This window comes from Asterias rubens, chromosome 10, assembly GCF_902459465.1.
Source record: "Asterias rubens chromosome 10, eAstRub1.3, whole genome shotgun sequence".
NCBI lineage: Eukaryota > Metazoa > Echinodermata > Asteroidea > Forcipulatida > Asteriidae > Asterias > Asterias rubens.
The window spans coordinates 19948456-19970502 of record NC_047071.1 but is presented as its reverse complement, the minus strand read 5'-3'; the positions used below and the strand labels follow the sequence as shown (position 1 = coordinate 19970502).

The window sequence follows — 22047 nt, the reverse complement described above, 5'->3', positions numbered from 1 at the left end:
CATAGCTCAATTCAAATGAAGATGCAGTAGTGAGAATAATGCATCAAATTGAGCTGGAAAATTCGGCCGCAAAATTCGAAGAAATAAAATCAAGGGAACCGCCAACGGGTTATTTTTTATATAGGATTTGAGGCATTGCATGGTGAGGTATCAATGTATATTTGCTAGCGGGTTATTTGTTGTTGTTATATTGCGGGATTCGTGTAAAAAACGGGCTAAAACTTATGACTTTTTATTTAAATTGACCCAGGTTTGGAAAAGAGATATAATTTGGGGGAAACATGACATCAATTTTGCAAGTCAAAAGAAAAATAAATGCATCATTAAGGATGACTTATTCAGCGATTGAAGCTTACAATCCATCTTTTTTTGGGGGGGGGGGGGCGTGGTAGCCCAAGTCCAGGATTTTAATCATTATTATGGATTTGTTTTCAGAGTGAGACTTTAAACTTTAAAATGATGCAGTAGGCACTACTGATTACTTTCAGTGACACAGTATTCTTACCATGTAGTGGGAAATAATATTATAAATACTTTTCTGTTGGGGGGGGGGGGGCTAATATGTTGCCAAATTCCTAAGTAATATTTTGAAAGATATGAATGATGCAATGTCAAATCAAATGCAATCGCATCAGTTTAAAATAAAACTAGTTGAAAAAATATATAATTCGTAAGTCCAGTAATTTTATCAAATCTGGGCCAAATATTGAAAAGCAGCTTTAGTGATGAAAAGCAATGATGTCTTTTTGTTGAACTTGACCAAATAAAATTGCTGAATTTTGGGAAAAGGTTTTATATGTCAGGCTTTGTGTTTAACCCATCTTCAGTGACTACTAATCTTCACTATACCCATCACTTCCAACATTAGTGACTGCACAAGACTTTTGTTCGTAATTAAACTTATTTAAGTACATTGACAAGCAAACATTGTTTACGCTCAAAACACATTTAATTTGATCATTAAAGGCAGTCAATATTTACATATTATATGCAATTTGATCTATGAAAATTAACAAATATATACAATTTAAAAACTCTTTCAAGGTATGTATTTTATCTGGTTGTAAAAAGTGGCAGTATCAAAATAGTTACACTGGATGTACCATTCAAGGGAATTAAATTTCTGGACTTTGAAATTAGAGCGGTATCATAAAATTGTTATAATAAAAGACAAGGGGAAATATACAGGGCACTTTTGCAGTTTGAGTTTAAAAAACGTTTTTAAAAAATACATTACAAAGAGTAGAATAGATACCCTGGTAACAGTTATAGTAATTGAGCAGGTTTCTTAATCAATTTTGACTCATCAATCGGATATATGCAGTGCCTTAAAGGTACTGTACACTATTGGTAATTGTCAAAGATCAGTCTTCTTACTTGGTGTGTCTCAACATATGCATAAAGTAACAAACCTGTGAAAATTTGAGCTCAATTGATCGTTGAAGTTGTGAGATAATAATGAAAGAAAAAGCACCCTTGTCACACGAAGTTGTGTGCTTTCAGATGCTTGATTTCGAGACCTCAAATTCTAAATCTGAGGTCTCAAAATCAAATTTGTGGAAAATTACTTCCGACTCAAAAAATAAAACATCACTTCAGAGGGAGCCGTTTCTCACAATGTTTTATACTATCAACCTCACCCTATTACTCGTTCCCCAGTAAGGTTTTATGCTAAACATTAATTTGAGTAATTACCAATAGTGTCCACTGCCTTTAAAAATAGGATAGACATGGCTCATGCCCCCCCCCCCTTGATCAGAGACAATGCCCCTTCTCACTCAAATTAACTTGGGTGTACACAAAAAGGCACGGAGATGCAATTTTGCACAGATCATCTTTGCGCAAGATGTGATGTTGTTGCATAATTGAGATGCACTGATGCATATTTATGTAGAGCCTTACATCTAAAATATAAAACACATCATACATAAATAATGTAGAAACTTGAAACACATCAAGGGTTTGTGCTAAGGATTTGTTCCAATCCACAGCATAAATTAAGGCAAGAAAAAAAATACCACATCAACAAGACAACCACTGCAAGAAAGCTCAATTAAAAATGCCACAACTTAGAAAATGGAATTAGCTGTTGCAAACTGCTTACTAACCAAAAGGACCTTAGGTATAAAAGCAACAAACAGTTAAAAGTCTGTGAAAACCCTAGCAGAATTTAACTTGAAGGCTAAATGACAACACAACACAACACAACACACCTAAACAGGTATACATGGGTGGATTTCACAAAGAGTTAAGACTGGTCTTATCTCGATTTAACTCGTCCTAACTTCGGACTAGCCATACGTTTTTCATATCTCCTAGGAAGTCCTAAGTTAGGACTAGTCCTAACTCTTTGTGAAATCATTCCCTGGTGTCACAAAAACAATCAAGTAGTGGGTTATGAAAAAGAGAGAGAAAGTGTTTATTCTGCTCCGAAACATCAGGCCATTAACTATTTTTGCAACTTAGCAATACATTAGATTCATGCAGTAACTGAAAGTATATATCATGACCCAATTTAATGACCCTGCTGAGTCAGGAATTCTGCAGTTGCATAAGAGAGTAAGCGCATACTCAATAGTTGCGAAATGTGGCATGCATTTAGTAACTGCTCAAAGAAGCACATGATGGGCTTAAGTGGCAGAGAGTGTTTAAATTTGCAAAATTTGTTTAAACAAAGAGTTAAACTGTTTCAAGATGTGACTGTTAAAGAAACAAATTGTGGTTTTAACCCTGGCACCACCAATTGTATGGAATATTCCCCCCCCCCCCCAGGTAAAAGTAGCAGCTTTGTTACAGGCCAGGAATTTCATCTTAGAGAGGGCAAGGCCATTTTCATTGTGCAAAGGGAACTTCTAATGCCAGGACCAGGGCAGCAGAGGCCATGGTCTGTAGGTAATTCTAGGTCTGTCTTTCAGGCAACGTCAGGCAATGGAACACAAGCAGCAAGTTCTTAAACTGAGCTCATGGATTCTACAGGTAGCCAGTGCAGGCTCTTAAGGATTGGTTTTTTGGCGATCAGACTTCTTAGCACAAACTTCCAGACGAGCTGCTGGTGTTGAACTCTTTGAAGCTTCAGTATCTGCTTCTTAGGTAGACCAGGTAGACCACATAGATCATGGGTTAATCAAGGGTGATTATAATTCCTGGCTTTACTGGGTGACTTTCTCTGGGTGCTGGTAGCTAGTGGTGTGCTAGTAGGTGTGTACATGCTGAAAATCAAATCATTGAGACCAAAAGGTTAGTTAACAATAACAATGTAGACACTATGCCTTGGATGCTGTGCAAAAAGCAAGCTAGGTTTGAAATGTCAGGCCATGTACTATTTGTTTGTAAGTAGTCTTCGTCACTAAATGTTTGCTGCCAGGTTCCTGGTCATAAGTGCCACAAGTCACTTACCTTGTTTTCATTCTACTAGCGCCCTCTTGTGACATAATGCTGAAATCTGGTTCTTCCCTGGAAATAAATAAAGTAAAACAAATTTCTTGTTTTTAAGTCTGTTGAAAACAAACAATCTCCTGATAAGCATAATTTTGGTTTAGCTCAGCTACTTGTTGTGTTTAAGCAGCACTGATAAATTGGACCCTGGAGGCTGCAATGCAAAAGCTTGCACGCATTTATATAGCAACACTGAATTCAAATTGAGCAGTCAATTGTGACCAAGAAAGAACTTAAATCTAACTCACACGTGGTTTTTGTTTGCGCATGTACAAATAATCCGTAATGCGATCTTTTCTATGACCAGAATCTCAAAGAAATTTGGCCCAGCTCTCATAGCTTCACTTAAACTAATTTAAAATGGACCTTGACTTTTATATCTACCTGAGAGGTACAAATTCCTCGTTGTAGCTCCTGCCTGTCTCATATAAAGGTTGCAGCCTCCCAAAGGTTCTCTCTGGCAATCGGGACAAATCAACAGGGGTTCTTATGAAGTTTGAATCTCTCTCTGCAATCTACAAAAAGAGAGATGAAAGACTGTCATTGTAAGGAATGTATGAATAGAAGATTGTGTGAAACTACACCCTGCTGAAGCAAGATGGAGGTAGAATGAACACAGACATTCTACAATGTATGAATAGAAGATTGTGTGAAACTACACCCTGCTGAAGCAAGATGGAGGTAGAATGAACACAGACATTCTACAATGTATGAATAGAAGAATGTGTGAAACTACACCCTGCTGAAGCGAGATGGAGGTAGAATGAACACAGACATTCTACAATGTATGAATAGAAGAATGTGTGAAACTACACCCTGCTGAAGCAAGATGGAGGTAGAATGAACACAGACATTCTACAATGTATGAATAGAAGATTGTGTGAAACTACACCCTGCTGAAGCAAGATGGAGGTAGAATGAACACAGACATTCTACAATGTATGAATAGAAGAATGTGTGAAACTACACCCTGCTGAAGCGAGATGGAGGTAGAATGAACACAGACATTCTACAATGTATGAATAGAAGAATGTGTGAAACTACACCCTGCTGAAGCGAGATGGAGGTAGAATGAATACAGACATTCTACAATGTATGAATAGAAGATTGTGTGAAACTACACCCTGCTGAAGCGAGATGGAGGTAGAATAGAAGATTGTGTGAAACTACACCCTGCTGAAGCGAGATGGAGGTAGAATGAACACAGACATTCTACAATGTATGAATAGAAGATTGTGTGAAACTACACCCTGCTGAAGCGAGATGGAGGTAGAATGAACACAGACATTCTACAATGTATGAATAGAAGAATGTGTGAAACTACACCCTGCTGAAGCGAGATGGAGGTAGAATAGAAGATTGTGTGAAACTACACCCTGCTGAAGCGAGATGGAGGTAGAATGAACACAGACATTCTACAATGTATGAATAGAAGATTGTGTGAAACTACACCCTGCTGAAGCGAGATGGAGGTAGAATGAACACAGACATTCTACAATGTATGAATAGAAGATTGTGTGAAACTACACCCTGCTGAAGCGAGATGGAGGTAGAATGAACACAGACATTCTACAATGTATGAATAGAAGATTGTGTGAAACTACACCCTGCTGAAGCGAGATGGAGGTAGAATAGAAGATTGTGTGAAACTACACCCTGCTGAAGCGAGATGGAGGTAGAATGAACACAGACATTCTACAATGTATGAATAGAAGATTGTGTGAAACTACACCCTGCTGAAGCAAGATGGAGGTAGAATGAACACAGACATTCTACAATGTATGAATAGAAGAATGTGTGAAACTACACCCTGCTGAAGCGAGATGGAGGTAGAATGAACACAGACATTCTACAATGTATGAATAGAAGATTGTGTGAAACTACACCCTGCTGAAGCGAGATGGAGGTAGAATAGAAGATTGTGTGAAACTACACCCTGCTGAAGCGAGATGGAGGTAGAATGAACACAGACATTCTACAATGTATGAATAGAAGATTGTGTGAAACTACACCCTGCTGAAGCGAGATGGAGGTAGAATGAACACAGACATTCTACAATGTATGAATAGAAGAATGTGTGAAACTACACCCTGCTGAAGCGAGATGGAGGTAGAATGAACACAGACATTCTACAATTAACTTTTATTTGGTCTAGAACATAGAAACAGAATGATGAGAATAGTGTTTGTGTGTAATTGATGAGTTTAGTTGGCTAGGTTGGTACGGAAAGATGTGGAATAGGGAAGAAGATTCAAATGAATAATGAATAGAAGCTGGCAGAGATCAAGCTGACTCAGTGGTCTCTTCCATGCTTTCAACCTTTGTGAATCCCACCACGGATGGATCCCTTGCATGTGGATTGGGTGTTCGGTCTCCCACTCATCCTGCGTTTTGGGGGTTTAACCTCCCTTTCTAGCTGTTTGTTCCTCCTCCCCAACCCTAATTTGGGGTTTTCCTTCCACATCTAAATCAGAACATGCCTTCATAGTCTTTCACTTGAATGGTACTACTCATAACTCTGTTGGATGTGTAATAAGATCTTAAGAAATCATGCACCTCTTCATCTGGATACTCCCTCCTGCAGGCTGCGGTGAGTTCCTCCTTCAAAGTGATGATGTGCTGTTTATGAGATGTAATTTCTGTCTCGAGGGCCGTAAGACGAGACAATGAAGTCTGCACTGCATCCACAAATGACGCAATGAGATTCTGTTATTTAAAAAAGAAAAAATGGTAAATGGAAAATCAAAAAAAGGGAGGGGAGAATCCACAGTGTATTAGTAACATCAAAACATAGAAACACTGAATTTCAAATATTATCCCACTTCTTCCTACCCATGGTGTGGTCCTGAGCTGTATATTGAGAAAGTTGCCACAAGTTTTGTTTCAACAAAAATGCATTAGCAAATACAGAGTGTCAGACTAGTCTGCCCACTGGGTTGTGCTACATTTGGACTAAAAATGGTTTTAATAACCACGTAGCATAAGAAAACTGGTCCCTCTATGTCGCAACTCCTCCAGTACACAGCTCTGGTGTGGTCTTATAACAACGCAACTGACCTTGATTGCAATGACCTCTGCACCAATGCCTTCAACACCATGCCTCTCCGGTTGGATTAACACCTGCAACAACAAAACACATTTTAAGATGTATGTACTATTTTTTGCTTATGAAAGTTTGCCCCAAACAAGGCCAAAGCCAGTCTTAGTATAAAGGGGTTACGGGAGATGAAAGTAGGAGTTGATATTTCTCACCTGTCTAAGTGCTGCATCGATCGTTCTGTTGTCTGATCGACCAATCAGCTGCCTCTTAGTCTCTTCTACAGCCGCTTGGATGGATTGTAAATAAGCAGCTAGTTTGTCTTTCTCTCTGTTCATCGAAAATAAAGAAGAAGATAAATGGTAGCTTCCATAATTTTCGCTTTTGGTTTTTGTTGTTAGGCGCATTGAGGATTCTGTGATTCATAATGCTTCTTATAAATGTTGTTTACTATTATTATTGATTAAAATATACTGAATAGACTGAAACACAGCCGGCCAAATTGGCGCACAGGTTGCTAATCACCCAATTTAACAATCTCTACCCTCGCAGGTAGCCATTTATTTCTAGGTGATGAGAAGCAATTATGAATACATGTGCTCAAGGACACAGGAGGTAACATACAATTTTGCTCACAAGATTTGTGCTTAGCCAAAAATTAGCAGAACACCAGTCATAAATGGTGCATGTTATATGGTATTATGGCTGGTAATCTTCTGGTAAGGATGATTTTGTTGAGCTTAAAGCTGCTCTAAATTTGTACACAAACTCTAAAGACTAAGCACCAAAATTTGGTTTGAATAACCAAGGACCACTTGGCCACATCACAATTACACCCGGGTGAATTGAACATCCATCCTCTACATATGTGAACCTACTTGTGAGTGGAGCGCAAAACATCTTGAACGTCTTGAACACCATCCTTGAGAGATCGTTTCTCTTCTTCAAGATGTGATAACTGTTTGCTGAGTTGACGGATGGATTGATCCTTACGTCGTAACTCCATCTTGGCTTCAGACAAACCCTAAAGGTTGAAATAAATCATTTAGCAATATGAAAATCAATAAAAGGAAAGGTGCAAAAACATACAAACATTGTTATTTTTACAGATATCTTATGACTGATAGCGACTGAAAAAACTTCAAAATATTTTCAGTCGATTGTTTAAGGTTTTTGTTTTGTTTGTTTGTTAAAATGGTCTTCCCGTCAAGAAGTCCCACAAACTCCCACAAGGAGATATATACACCAAGCTGGCAACAATCTCTCTCATACAAACATTGGTTGAACGTCTATGATTATGGATAATTGCACAAATCATAAATGGTGATCCAGTAACTAGACGACAATGCTTATTCTAGTCATTGTAAAGTCAGTGGTTAACTTGGGGGATTTTAATCCAAAGCCATGTGATTGCAAGTTGTGCGGTTCAACCACTAGACCACAGTGACCAAATTGTGCATGTTAACACGCCTTCAAATCTAAGACAATTGAACTTCTAGTTTGAAGTTCTTCCACCTGGGAGCAGGAGAAAGTAAAAAAGTTAGTGTTTGTGAAATCTTGACCTTGACTGCCTCTGTGATGGTTGCATCTTTCTCTATTTCTTCCGTGGTGTAAAGATTCAACCTCATTCCAAGCTCCTCAAGCTGACTGCTCTGCTCATTCAGTAACTCTTGAGCTTGCTGTTCCCGTGACAAGGCTTTACTCAATTCTTGGCAGATACTGTCAAATTTCTCTTTCTTGATCATGTGTTGGCTCTGAAAGGAAGAAGAAAGGAACTGTGCACTTAGCTTCTATTTTTAGCATTAGTACGTAATGGTATTAGAAGAAAGGAACTGTGTACTTAGCTTCTATTTTTAGCATTAGTACGTAATGGTATTAGAAGAAAGGAACTGTGCACTTAGCTTCTATTTTTAGCATTAGTACGTAATGGTATTAGAAGAAAGGAACTGTGCACTTAGCTTCTATTTTTAGCATTAGTACGTAATGGTATTAGAAGAAAGTGTTTGTAGTTACTTAGTGAATGAAACTCCTGTTGGTAGGTAGATATGGGTGAAGATGACCTACGATGGATTCGGTTAATCAAAAGCAAACACTTGTAGATTCTTTGTTACCTTTGTATGACAAGAAGACTTACATTGTCTCTGAGTTGTGTGATCTCACTCTCCATGCCCTGAGTTCGGTCAGTCTCCAGTCGTAGCTGGTTGTTTTCTTGTCTGAGCTTAGCTGCCTCCACCCTCAGGGACCTTCTCTCTATCTCAGCAGTTTGAAGACGCTGAGTAAAACAGATGATGTTGCGCTGTAAGCAGCCCATTATCTGCTGTAAATCGATAACAAAAGAGCATAAATTTGTGCTGAAATTCATCTTTGGAATGTACAGACCCATTTTTTGTTGGTGCCAGATGACGTCCCGTTTCAAATTTAGCTCTGAAGGTGTGTCAAACAAAATGATATTGATTTAAGTGAGGTAGAGACTTTTTCCACACTTTCATGAGGACTGTACTTATTAGAAAATTAATTTGACAAAACTCAATTTGACCTTAGAGCCCCTCATTAAGAATAATGTTTATACCTGTGATGATACCAAGGTGTTCTTTCCATCTATGCTTGAGTGTGCGATTCCTTGACTTAAACCATACCCAAGGAGTCTAATTAACATCCCTTTATCTCGGCTCCCGTAGGAACTTCTAGAAGGCTGAAGGGGAGATGTCTGGAAGATGGGAGTCAACTTGGAGATGAGTTTGACGAAGCAAGACCTGGCGGAATTGGTGATGACGTGAGGTTGAGAGTGGACGGACGGATCTAGACAAACAGAAAATTACAACAATTTAAACAATCACCACGGTAATTATACTTTTTGAGATATGGTAGATAGTACAGGAGTGGTGACACTGTGTGGTAGTGTAGCCCAAACCTAACAGTCTCATAGTAGTACTGTCCAGCCATAATATCAAATGGCAAATGGAAAATTATGACAAACTTGAGACTAAGAGATCTTGCGACAGTATAAGGCAATGTCTTTTTTCCTTTTTGTTTTATAAGTAGTTATTTTTGAAAATAAAATTAAAGGCAAACAGAGATCTATGAAAAATAATGAACAAAATTCAAACAAATCATTGCCCTCAAAATAGTTTAGAAATCTATTTTAAAAAGCCCACAACAAACAACAAACCCAAACCTGAGCTGTCTTACCTAGTACCTCCTGCAGCTCTGCACAGGAATCTACAACGGCAGAGAGTAGCAACTTGCCAGAAAACCATTTTGATAAATTTCTCTCAGTATAGCTTCTGTGGTTCTGATTGTCTTGAGTTGAGCTCAAACCTGTACAAGATAAATACACACTCATGATTAGAGTAGAGATATTCATTAGTGTAAGGTCATCTCCTAGTCCTACTTGACACAATTTCTTACAAGTAATTTTGCAGAAAACACTTCAGCTCAAATAAATGCAGCTCGAACCTTCATTGTCGCCATAAATTTGTGATTATTTTTCAAGGTGTTTAAAATCTCCATCAATACACTAAAGACAGAAAGTTGTCAGTCGCTGGAATAATTCTCTATGGTTTTGTCTCCCACTTAAAAAATCCTTCATTGTCTTCTCTCCATTGTGTTCTCGGCTAGTATAGTGATATTTTCTTCTTACCGACAAACTGTCTCTGAGATGGTTTGGGATCACCAAGACATACAGGAATAGCATGAATACCAGATGGGTTATCCACTGCAGTGAAGAGACGACAGCTACAATGACCTAAATGACTCAATCTAAATCAAAAGATAAACAAGAACATACAATAATTAATACATGGGAGTGATGACTTATTTGACAACAATTTGTTGTTAAGTTTTAACCCTGAACGCTCACTCATTCAAAATATGGAACCTAAACTATTTTGGGGTATGTTACCATTTGAAGGAGATCATGTTTAACTGTTATTTGTGACCTGCCACTTTGAAACCCTGGACAACACTGACATTTTAAATTTTACTTGATTTAAATATAAATATTCAGCTAAAATCGACCAAAAATCAGAGATCGCTTCTTAATTATTATTATTAAAAAAACTATTGAAATGGAAAATTTGAAAGTTCAGGGTCTCATTGTGGCAACAATATTTTCAAAGGAAAAGGATTACTCAAGAAGCTAAAAAAGATATTAATAATACCGCTGGTGGGCATGGACAATTTGCCAGAATACTGACTCAAAGACAGAAAGACAAGATTTACCTGTTGGCTGCCATTACTGCAATGGCTGCTTTTCTAAACAACATGACAGGGTTTCTAAGGTTTGTTTTACGGTTCCCTGGTTCTTTCTTGAGGTCTTCCACCTCCATTGACAGTGTTGTAGCTAGCTCGGCTGCTTGCTGTCTGAAATATAAAGCAATTCAAAGAGAAAAACGCACATTTAATCCGTTCTTGAGAAATTTCTTTTGACATAACCTCTGGTGCCTACATTGTTTGACCACTCAGGTGTGAGGCAAACATTCACTGTCAACAGAAAGCTTGAGTTCAAAGTTCAATTTTACAAACTATATTATTACCTTGAAGAATTCAATAATGTTTTAAAATAATAAGTTTTTAAAGTAACTGAATGATGCTAACCATCCGCTTCATGATGCGCTTGCCAGCCAGCTGATCCCTAGGTCTGGTCGTATGCGAGTGCCATATTCTGCGACAAACCGCTGCCCATACTCTTTTATCACTCGTGCAATAACACATTGTAATTGTATATAGCCCTTGTCTGTTTTTTAATGGTTTTAATGTGTCAATGTTTTTACTGTATGCAAGCATTTGAATTACCCTTTTTGGGATCTAATCAAGATTATTGTATGGTATTGTATTGCTTCCTGTATACGACAATGCTGGGCACAAAATTGCTTATAATCGCAAGTTGTCGCAACTCTCCCAATATATGCCTTTGGCAGGTGTATATGAAGAGCACCCTCTAGAGGTGTATTTATGCCAATTTCACCTCATCGCCTCCAGTTGATTAACTTGACCCTCTAACGAGCTCCTCTGAGCAGCAAGCTGGTTGACTCTTGAGAACATCGGTAGGAGAGAACCGGCAAGAAGTGAGCAGGCCAAGATGAGAGATGAGCGCTCATGCTGAGCCTTAGAGAGTTTGGCTTGAAGCTCAGCACATTCTGCTTCAAGACCTTGCTTCACTGTCCCAGTCAAACGAGCCTTCTCCCAGGCCTGGTCGGCAAGTGTTTGAGTTTTCTGAAACAGCGATGAGAATACATGATGTTTACATTCATCAAAAATAACCACTGAGACGATTTAAGACTTTTGTATTGTCGTGGCCAAGCACTTAAGAGCACCAAGCTCTGGTGTTTCTTATCAGCAAAGAGGGCTCGAGTCCCGGTCATGACACTCTGTCCTTGGATGGGACATCAAGCCCTTGGTCCCCCCTGTACTGGGATTGGTAGTGCACGTACAAAAAACCAGAACACTTATTGTGGAAGAGTAGATTTTATCCACTGTATTTCTGATTCACATAGCAAGCAGCCTTGTGTACAGGTTTCATCAGGCTTCAGAGCTACAGTGATTAAAGTTCCCTTATGAGGCATCCTTGGTTTCATTACCACAAAAAACAGACTACATTCATCAGGCACCTCACCTGTGATTTGACTTGTAGATCTGCAAGTTGTTGACTGAACTGTTGCTCTAGCTCCGATCTCTGCCTCTGCCATTCCCTGTCTCGTTCTCGTTGTGCGTCTGCAAGTCTCTCCAAGCTCTCCTCGTGGGAGTGTTGTACCTCTCTAAGAAGCTCATCCTTGTTATGTATCACTGTCTCAAAATGAGATACCTACAAGACGAGAATCACACTCCAGGGTAAAAATGAAATATAGAATCTTACTTAATACTTGGCATCACTGATGAACAGACTTGTTGATGTTACTAAGAGGTTAACCTTGTTAACCTTCCTTGAGGAGTATTTAGGAGGATCAAGTAAAGAGATAAAATGAACTCTGAAGAGGTCAACTCAAATCATGACAGCTCAGACGCCTGTGGAACTCTTAAGAAAATATAGAGGATAATTCAATTCTGCAATAGCTCCCTTGCCTAATATTGTCCGAGAACAGACAATGGAGACACCTTAGGAGCCCAGTAATCCAGCCAACTTATACTATTTAATGCCCACTTCAGCCCAATCATTAAACAATCTTACCCCTTCATTAGCCCAGTTGAGCCCAATCATCAACCAAACTTGTCCCCCCCCCTTATGCCCACTTAAGCCTCATCATTAAACAAACTTACCCTCTCATTAGCCCATTTGAGCCCAGTAATCAAGCCAACTTGCCACTCTTATTCCCACTTCAGCACAATACAAACTTACCCTTCCAATTAGCCCAGTTGAGCCCAGTCATGAAACCAGCTTATCCCCCCTTACACCCACTTCAGCCTAATCAGCAAATAAACTTACCCTTTCATTAGCCCGGTTGAGCCCAGTCATCAAGCCAACCACCTGGTCCTGAACAGCAATGCTAAGTTCCTCCCATGTGAAGCTACTAATTATTGGTTCCTTGGGATCTAAGACAACACGCCCAGCCATGATACGTTGATATAAACTATGGAGGTAAATCCGCCGTTTCTGTTTGTTAAAAAGAGTACTTTCATAATCAAATCTCAACCTCTTGCTGATAGTAGGTGGCAACGTGCCACTGGTTGATTTGGGACGATAGCCCGAATCATTAAAGTATAGCCCTCACCTTAAAGTGGCCGTTCAGCCATATTATGATGTAAGGCGATCTATCATGAGAAAAAAAAACCAGTAAGATTCATCATAAGATGTCAATTATCACCATTGTGATTTGTATTGTGACATTCAGCTTTAGGACCACTTTAGCCCCATGTACATTGCTTCAGTGTGTAAAGGAAACAAATTCATTCACTTAAACAGGTCCAAATGTTCAAATACACTTTGCTTAGCAATTAAGATGGATGTACCATCTTAAGATCAATCTTAGCTAAAATACACTTTGCTTAGCAATTAAGATGGATATAAACCATCTTAAGATCAATCTTAGCTCAAATACACTTTGCTTAGCAATTAAGATGGATATATACCATCTTAAGATCAATCTTAGCTCAAATACACTTTGCTTAGCAATTAAGATGGATATACACTCTTAATATCAATCTTAGCTCGAATACACTTTGCTTAGCAATTAAGATGGATATACACTCTTAAGATCAATCTTAGCTCAAATACACTTTGCTTAGCAATTAAGATGGATATAAACCATCTTAAGATCAATCTTAGCTCAAATACACTTTGCTTAGCAATTAAGATGGATATACACTCTTAAGATCAATCTTAGCTCAAATACACTTTGCTTAGCAATTAAGATGGATATACACTCTTAATATCAATCTTAGCTCAAACACACTTTGCTTAGCAATTAAGATGGATATACACTCTTAAGATCAATCTTAGCTCAAATACACTTTGCTTAGCAACTAAGATGGATATAAACCATCTTAAGATCAATCTTAGCTCAAATACACTTTGCTTAGCAATTAAGATGGATATACACTCTTAATATCAATCTTAGCTCAAATACACTTTGCTTAGCAATTAAGATGAATATAAACCATCTTAAGATCAATCTTAGCTCAAATACACTTTGCTTAGCAATTAAGATGGATATACACTCTTAATATCAATCTTAGCTCAAATACACTTTGCTTAGCAATTAAGATGGATATACACTCTTAAGATCAATCTTAGCTCAAATACACTTTGCTTAGCAATTAAGATGGATATACACTCTTAAGATCAATCTTAGCTCAAATACACTTTGCTTAGCAATTAAGATGGATATACACTCTTAAGATCAATCTTAGCTCAAATACACTTTGCTTAGCAATTAAGATGGATGTACACTCTTAAGATCAATCTTAGCTCAAATACACTTTGCTTAGCAATTAAGATGGATATACACTCTTAAGATCAATCTTAGCTCTTTGTTAATTCTCTAACCTCTTCTTCATCTTGGTTCTCCTTAACCCGTCTCCCAAACTCCTCCATCATCTCAGCCGTACGAGACTTCTCTGTCTCTTCCTCATGGGCTGCTCTCTGGACCTCCATCCTAAGAGTCGTTACTTGAGACTGACTCTCACTCAGCTGATGACGAAGCTGTTCTAACTCCTTACAGCTAGTAGCAAACTTCTTCTGAAGATCCTAAAAGGTATCATATAGAGTCATATTGGCAAATATCATATTGGTAGATTGGTAAATACTCCAACAATGACACAAAGAAACTTGCTTAATGAGAAGCACTGCAGCTGTTGATAGTTAAACTTTATTTGAGATGGATTCCTTTCAAAGTATTATAGTTTGGATAAATTTCCACCCAAAAACATTTGAACCTGAGAAACCATTTAGTTTCAGCACCTTGAAAGGAGCACCTTGTAAACTTTTACAAAGTGTCTTGCTTAAAGACACAAGTGTCATGAACCCGGACTGGAACCCACACTGCTTAAGAGAGAAACACCAGAGCCCGAGTCTAAGGCTCTTATCCGCTCTGCCACAACTGCCAACATAATGACCATTAAATCTTACTTGGTGAGACACACTGCAATGTAACAGTCCTTAACTATTCTAACCTACATACCTGGGCTGTCTTGCTTCTTGTCCACGTCACCTCTTTATACGTCTCACATTCACTCGTCATCTTCTCACATCTAGACTTCATTCTGGAAAGCTGGTCGCAAAAAACACAAACCAAAATACATTTGGCCAGTAATGAAAAATAATATCCATAACCTTTCTGATTTCTCTTAGCTTCAAATCCAGTTCTATATTTTTTGCCGACATTTAAAATGGAAGAGGGTATTTATTAAAAGAGAGTAGTTAAACAAATTAAAAAGTCTAATCAACTTGCTTCAGTGTAGGCCCGCATGTCTAGTCACAAGTTGATAAACATTGGGGTGGTTTCAGGCACTTAAAACAAGTTACAACTGTCGGGAAAACTGCTACTGTGAGGGTAGAAAAGTGGTCCCATTTATTTGTGCTTCTTGTCTTAAAATATTGGCCAAACTGTACCTCCTGTGAGGTACTATCCACTCTGTTCTGGTAATCTTTCAATGTGTGACGCAACGTCTCTAATACCAGCATCGGTGACAACTTCTCGTCCTTCTGAGTTGCTGTTTTCTTACTCCTCCCCTTCTTGGTCGTGTTGGTCTCTCCATTGATTTGGAAGTTATGAAGGAGTAATTCCAATTCTCTCATGCTGCCCCCATAGGTGTCTTCCATGTACAGCTGACGTTTCTTGGCCTGAAGTTGAGAATAATATGAAAAATGGAGAATTTTAACTACACCAGTTTTTTGTTTGTTTTTTCTTTTAACATGGATGTTGTTATTGGTAAAGCAGTCTCTTTGTCAAAACAGCCCCATTCTTGAATAATAGATTAATGTATACAGTTTTAAAGGCAGTGTGTACTTTGGGTAATTAATTAATCCTAAAGTTAATGAGTATGATCCCTGGCTACACAGCAGTTAAAGGTTGATGGTTTCTGACTAGAACCCAAGAATATGGATATTGACAAAAAGGAAAACTGCCAACAAAGAGCTAGACAGCTCAGTTGGTAGAGCGTTGGCACATTAATCCTAATGTAGTTCCTTTCAATCAAGCAAATTTTTCTTCCTTCAACCCTGAATGACACAAATACAATGAAATATATACCCTGATCTGCTGCCACCAAGCCACTCACAGAGGCCCCCCCCCCCACCCCTTTAGTCAAAGGGTGATATTTATTTACCTTGGCAAGTTCCTCTTTGAGTTCATCAAAGTTTTTCTGATGAATCTCTAGCTGGGTGGAGAGGTTTGAGATAATCGTCCTCTTGCTGTCAATCTCAGCGCTCAATTGTTGCTTGATCAATTCATTCTCTCTGCTCAGACTGTAATAAACAACTCAGACCGTTACAACTTGAACATTCTTGTGTTGAGGTCAGTGCAGTGCGAGCAACATGACTTTGATTTGTCTGAGCTAAATTTCACAAAGCACTAAGATTCAACTTGAAGCCTGTGGTTAACCTTGGTGTGGTTAACCTTGGTTGTTGGGAAGACCAGAATTTGCACTTTTATGTGACCTAACAAAATAAGAAACCTTTGACAATTTAATTTCCATCAGTCATCGGAGTCACACGAAAATAGTTTGAGAAAGAGTCCACTTGGCTTGAAATGTCAGGCCATTCACTATTTGTTTGCATTTATACCATGAGCCCTTTGGTTGGTAAACAAATTGCAACAGCTTATTTCATTATAATTTCTTATTAAACAAAATCACAAAATCCTGATAGTTTTTAGCAAAACTAAGACCAACCTGTTGACTTGCTGCTTGTAATTACTCGCAGATTTTGTTTCTTCCTCAAGTCCTGATTCAAGATCCCTAAAGAAAGAGAAACAAATAATAAATTTCCAGTGCAATCCTAAAAAGTTGATGAATCTCAATCAGAAGCTAGGCACCTGACACACTTACCTCAACTGCTTCGTCATAATCTCCACATTATGTTCTACTTCTGAGTGAGCTGATTGCTTTACCTCCAGAGCACCTTGCAGATCTCTTACTCTTAGCTGTAATAAACGTTTAAATCCTACTGTCAATTAAAGCTTTCCCAAGCAGAATTTTGTAAAGAGCTAAAATTAACATAATAATTGATGTTTTTTATCTAGGATTAGATTTGATGAATGTGGAAATTCTTGACAAATAGCTTGCGGACCTAGGTCCCCCTTTATTCTAGACCCAGAACCACAAAGATGTTACAATTCAGAAAGAAATCTATCATACCTGGACAAGCTCCGAGTTGAATTTAGACTCTAGATGAGCAGCTCTCTCAGCCTCCACTGTTTCCTCAAGAGTCTTTATTCTACTAATGGCCACCTGTAAAGACATATCAGTGACAAGCATGAGAGATAAGATTAGACAACAATTTTAAAACTACGTAAGTTCAGAACAATTTTCAGTCAACAAGTGTATATCTGGTACCTCAACTTCTTTCTTGAGTCTGTCTTCCCTCTCTGCAACATACTGAAGATCTCTAAGCTGCTGCCTGACTGTGTTTGTCTGTGTATCTCTCTCTGATTGTAACTCACTTAACTTCTCTCTTGTATCTGCATAGATGCTGTTAACAAAAACATCAATTTACAAATTCCATAATCCCACATGTGCCATTTCGGACTGGTGTCCTGCTTATTATTATTTTTTTACAAAAACCTTGTCAGCAATTTTGTTTGCCAAATGAAATTAGGCCCTAGAAGACTTAGAAATTTATTTTTGAGAGGGCAAGGCCATTCTCATTTTGCAAAGGGCACTTCCATTTGAAAATCTAAAAGTCTAAGGGAAAGTTTTAAAAGGGCACCACGGCCAAGACGATTGCAACAGATGCCAATGCCTGTTTAATATTTCACTTGAAACATTGTGAAATCTTCAATTATATTCTGACTGACTTGAAACTCAAGACATTCCCTTTTTTGCCCCCTTTCATTGTGAAAACATCAATGAAAAAAGAACTAAACCTACTTCTCTTGTTCGTTGAATACTTGTTGAAGTTGATCTTTCTCAGCTTGGATGACATCTCGTCCAGCAATCACCATTTGCAGTTCCTTCTCCTTGGCTTCTAGTAAGCCCTGATGCCTAATCTCTGCTTGCTCACCAAATCGTCGCTGACTCTGCAGTCCAGACTGAAGGTCTTCAGCCTTGGAGGTCAGCTCATTGATCTTGTCTGGTAGAAACAAAAGTTCAAATGGGATAAAAAGTTTAAGATTTTGTTTATCAGCGTTGTTACCCATTGGTACTCTTTTCACAAACAACACTACTCAAAGGAAATTTTCAAATGGTGTAACTGAAAACCTCTCGCAGTTAAGATTTTAATCTGAAGTATGACCTTTTCTATGTCTGCCTGAAAAACAAATATCCCAACTTATATTTTCTGTATATTTGGTTTGCGGTAACACCATCTACTTGTCAGGTAGACTTTGTTCAGAACTGTCTTGCTATATATTCTACTATCGCGGAGAAGATTTATCGGATTGTTCGGGAGACTTCTCAGTTCTGAAAAGAACTGCATATTTATTTTCAGCATACATACAAAATTCATGCTCTTTGATCCGACCAGAAATCAGGCTAAGGTAGGAAGAATATCATGCCAGCTCTTTTGAACTCATGTGATGTCACAGGAATGGTCTATAGGAAATTATTGTTGCTGAATTTGTGGATAAACAGGCCTTAAACTTTGCTTTTGAATTTTCAATTTTCCTTTGGTAAAGGGCACTACTATGGGGAAAACGTAAATTTGTAATTGGTTTCTTGCAAAGAGCCCAACAGCAAAAGCACAGGACACCACAGCAATTGCAGTGAGTAAGTTTGTAATTGGTTTCTTGCAAAGAGCCCAACAGCAAAAGCACAGGACACCACAGCAATTGCAGTGAGTAAGTTTGTTATTGGTTTCTTGCAAAGAGCCCAACAGCAAAAGCACAGGACACCACAGCAATTGCAGTGAGTAAGTTTGTAATTGGTTTCTTGCAAAGAGCCCAACAGCAAAAGCAGAGGACACCAAAGCAGTTGCAGTGAGTAAGTTTGTAATTGGTTTCTTGCAAAGAGCCCAACAGCAAAAGCAGAGGACACCACAGCAATTGCAGTGAGTAAGTTTGTAATTGGTTTCTTGCAAAGAGCCCAACAGCAAAAGCACAGGACACCACAGCAATTGCAGTAAGTTTGTAATTGGTTTCTTGCAAAGAGCCCAACAGCAAAAGCAGAGGACACCACAGCAATTGCAGTGAGTAAGTTTGTAATTGGTTTCTTGCAAAGAGCCCAACAGCAAAAGCAGAGGACACCACAGCAATTGCAGTGAGTAAGTTTGTAATTGGTTTCTTGCAAAGAGCCCAACAGCAAAAGCACAGGACACCACAGCAATTGCAGTGAGTAAGTTTGTAATTGGTTTCTTGCAAAGAGCCCAACAGCAAAAGCACAGGACACCACAGCAATTGCAGTGAGTGCCATGGGTTATTTTGAGGCCTGATAATAATGAATTTAAATCACCTCTTTGTTTTTCAATAATTGCATTGAGGCTTTCTTCTCGTTCCGCTGCATTGTTCTTCTCTTGTGATATTCCCCTCTTGGCCACAACGACCTCATAGTCCAGCTGCTGCCTCAACGCTTCACTCTTCTCTACCTGAGCACGAAGTTTAGCCAACTGAGTCTGCTGCTGATTCAGCTGGTTGGGGACAGAAGGTACAATGAAAACAGGTTAAAGGTTCAAGACCAATTCAACTGCAAGTTCAAATTTAACATCTGTTTAACTGCTGCTAATTGGTAATGGATTTGAACTGCCTCTAGCTACTGGGCATTCTCGGTCTAGTGGACAGATTTCCACTCTAGAATGGCAGAACTTGTGGGTTCGAATCCTAACAACTTTTTCACAATCTAACCCCTGACCACAGTGACAGCAACTCTAGAACATAAACACCTAGTTGAGTCAACACATTTGCTTTGATTTGAAACGTAACACTGAGAGCCGTTAGAAACGTACCTCTACATTTGAGTTTGCTGTGATATTTAGCTTCTCATTCTCGAGATTAGACACTCGCTTTCTCAACTCATTATTTGAATCTGGAAAAAAACAAAACACATCAAAGGTTTTAATTTTGAAAAATTCATTTGTTAGTAAACGCATCTTTAAAGAATTCTATGCATTTTTAACATTTTCAAGCGCAACTTTTAAAACTGCGAATGCACAATTTTAAAGTTCAAGTAAACAAGCAAACAAGTCTCTGAAAAATGGCATGTTGTGAAATTTAAATAAAATGCACGCCTTTGAAGATATGAGCTCTCTAACTGCTCTTTGGTTGCTGATTGGGCAGTTGCACTGGATACTAAAGAGGGCGCTGTTTAGAACTTACCAGTTTCTGCCTGATTCTCGTTTTGCAAACGTCCAATCTTTAGTCTCAATTGGCGTAGCTCTTCTGTTGCTTCTAAATCTTGAAGAAATGGAGATGATGTACGGTGGTTGTCGGCATCAGTGAACGATCGACTCGTTGCCATTTCTATTCCTTAAAAATTAAGCGTTGAAAGGTCCCTTTAATAATGTTTTTATATTAAAAGAATCAATTTGCAGATGTAATTACAAACCCCTTCAATTCCCCATACTCACTCACACACCAGGCAAGTGTGTAGGCCCTCCTTTGTTCCAACTCTTTGTGATAGCAACCATGGACCCCTACCCATAGCATTCCTTTGTGATACTGATAGAAACTGTGAACCCATTGTAATTGTCCCTTTTGTTATATAGGTCCCTGGTTTGAGTGTGGATACAAACCCACAGGATACACAGACTGGAAATGGGATGGGATGGAGCGGATCATCATGCATGGACGGAGTCCAACAATTGAACAAAGTAAAAATTGAATGAATTTTGATTGAAACTGGTAAAACTAAATTAAAACAAATTGCCAATCGAAAATACATGTCAATAATAAGGTTTATCGCGATTCAGAAACGCACTGCATTGTGGGAAGGAATATGGGGCGGTTACTATGCAGTTTGTAGGAATCGCGCACGCAACACCTATACCTTTGTGTGCGTTCAACAGCACCCTCTATTGATATTTTGCTATTCGCGATAAACCTTATGAATTGATTGAAAGATTGGTTACGGGATGAATAGAATTTTTTTTTTTTTTTTAGAACCCACCAGCACCAGTGACTGCACCCAGTGACAATAATAATGACATAGAATTTGTACATGAGAAGAGTATGCAACATTATAACATAACATCATATCAACAACAAACTGCTGACAAACACAACCAACCCAAAAAATTGTTGTCACACTGCACTAGTTGTTTGTTATTAGCTGTTCCGACCTATGTTTGATTGAACTTCATTCAACAATCAATTTGAAGATAAACAACTTTTTGTTAACCGCTTTTGGGAGGAGGATCAGTAAGACTCACTATGAAAATGGTGCCAGGTATGCCCCGTGTCATTTGTACTCATCCATCAGTTCATAAACATCACAACTTCATCAAATATGTCAAAATTTCAAGTAAAATTTTTGACTTTTCCGCCAAATAAACGGTTAGCGACTGCAGCCAGTGTGACTAGTCGGGTTCTCTCTGAAGTGTAGTTAGCAATTAGCTAACAATCAGCAAGGAACTAGACTACACCAAAAAGTAGGGCGCCCTCTTTAGATCGTGTATGACCACTTACTTGCAGTAATATATTTCAGTTATTGTTTGGGATCCTTATTTTGTGTATACGTTTCTTTTTACTTTATTACTCAATGAAAGCAAATAAATTTCCGGACAAAAGAGAGAGAGAACAAAAAAAAAAGTAATTTATAATGTATCCTCCCATACATTTATAAATTCCCCCTTTTTCCGAAAATTTAATAGCTATTTTATTACCTTTTTTTAAATTTAAATAAGCCAAAATTTTTAGATGAATCTACGGCGCTCTATGATTTTTGATAAAAACATAATTGAATAAAAGAGACGGAGAGAAAATCTGACTCTGAAAAGCCCAACCAAAACTATTTTATTTAAATCTTTAAGAAGATTTACACTAGCAAAGATT

General features: G+C 38.3%; 1 protein-coding gene across 1 annotated transcript; it reads right to left on the bottom strand.

Annotated features, from left to right (window-relative positions):
- Window positions 1-2403: 2403 nt before the first annotated feature.
- On the bottom strand, window positions 2404-21557 carry LOC117296036 (coiled-coil domain-containing protein 171-like). Its single transcript, XM_033778888.1, has 29 exons — window positions 21426-21557; window positions 20374-20523; window positions 20004-20083; window positions 19514-19688; window positions 17996-18197; window positions 17462-17597; window positions 17264-17356; window positions 16955-17049; window positions 16799-16864; window positions 16235-16373; window positions 15519-15749; window positions 15088-15177; window positions 14454-14654; window positions 12894-13061; window positions 12087-12275; window positions 11439-11686; window positions 10694-10834; window positions 10113-10231; window positions 9662-9790; window positions 9042-9271; window positions 8607-8789; window positions 8035-8226; window positions 7351-7496; window positions 6688-6802; window positions 6493-6555; window positions 5992-6141; window positions 3820-3950; window positions 3397-3453; window positions 2404-3209 (listed from the first exon to the last, which is right to left on the bottom strand). The coding sequence occupies exons 1-29, from the start codon at window positions 21466-21468 to the stop codon at window positions 3125-3127; spliced, it is 4047 nt and encodes a 1348-aa protein (XP_033634779.1). The 5' UTR covers window positions 21469-21557; the 3' UTR covers window positions 2404-3124.
- Between the last annotated feature and the right edge of the window lie 490 nt (window positions 21558-22047).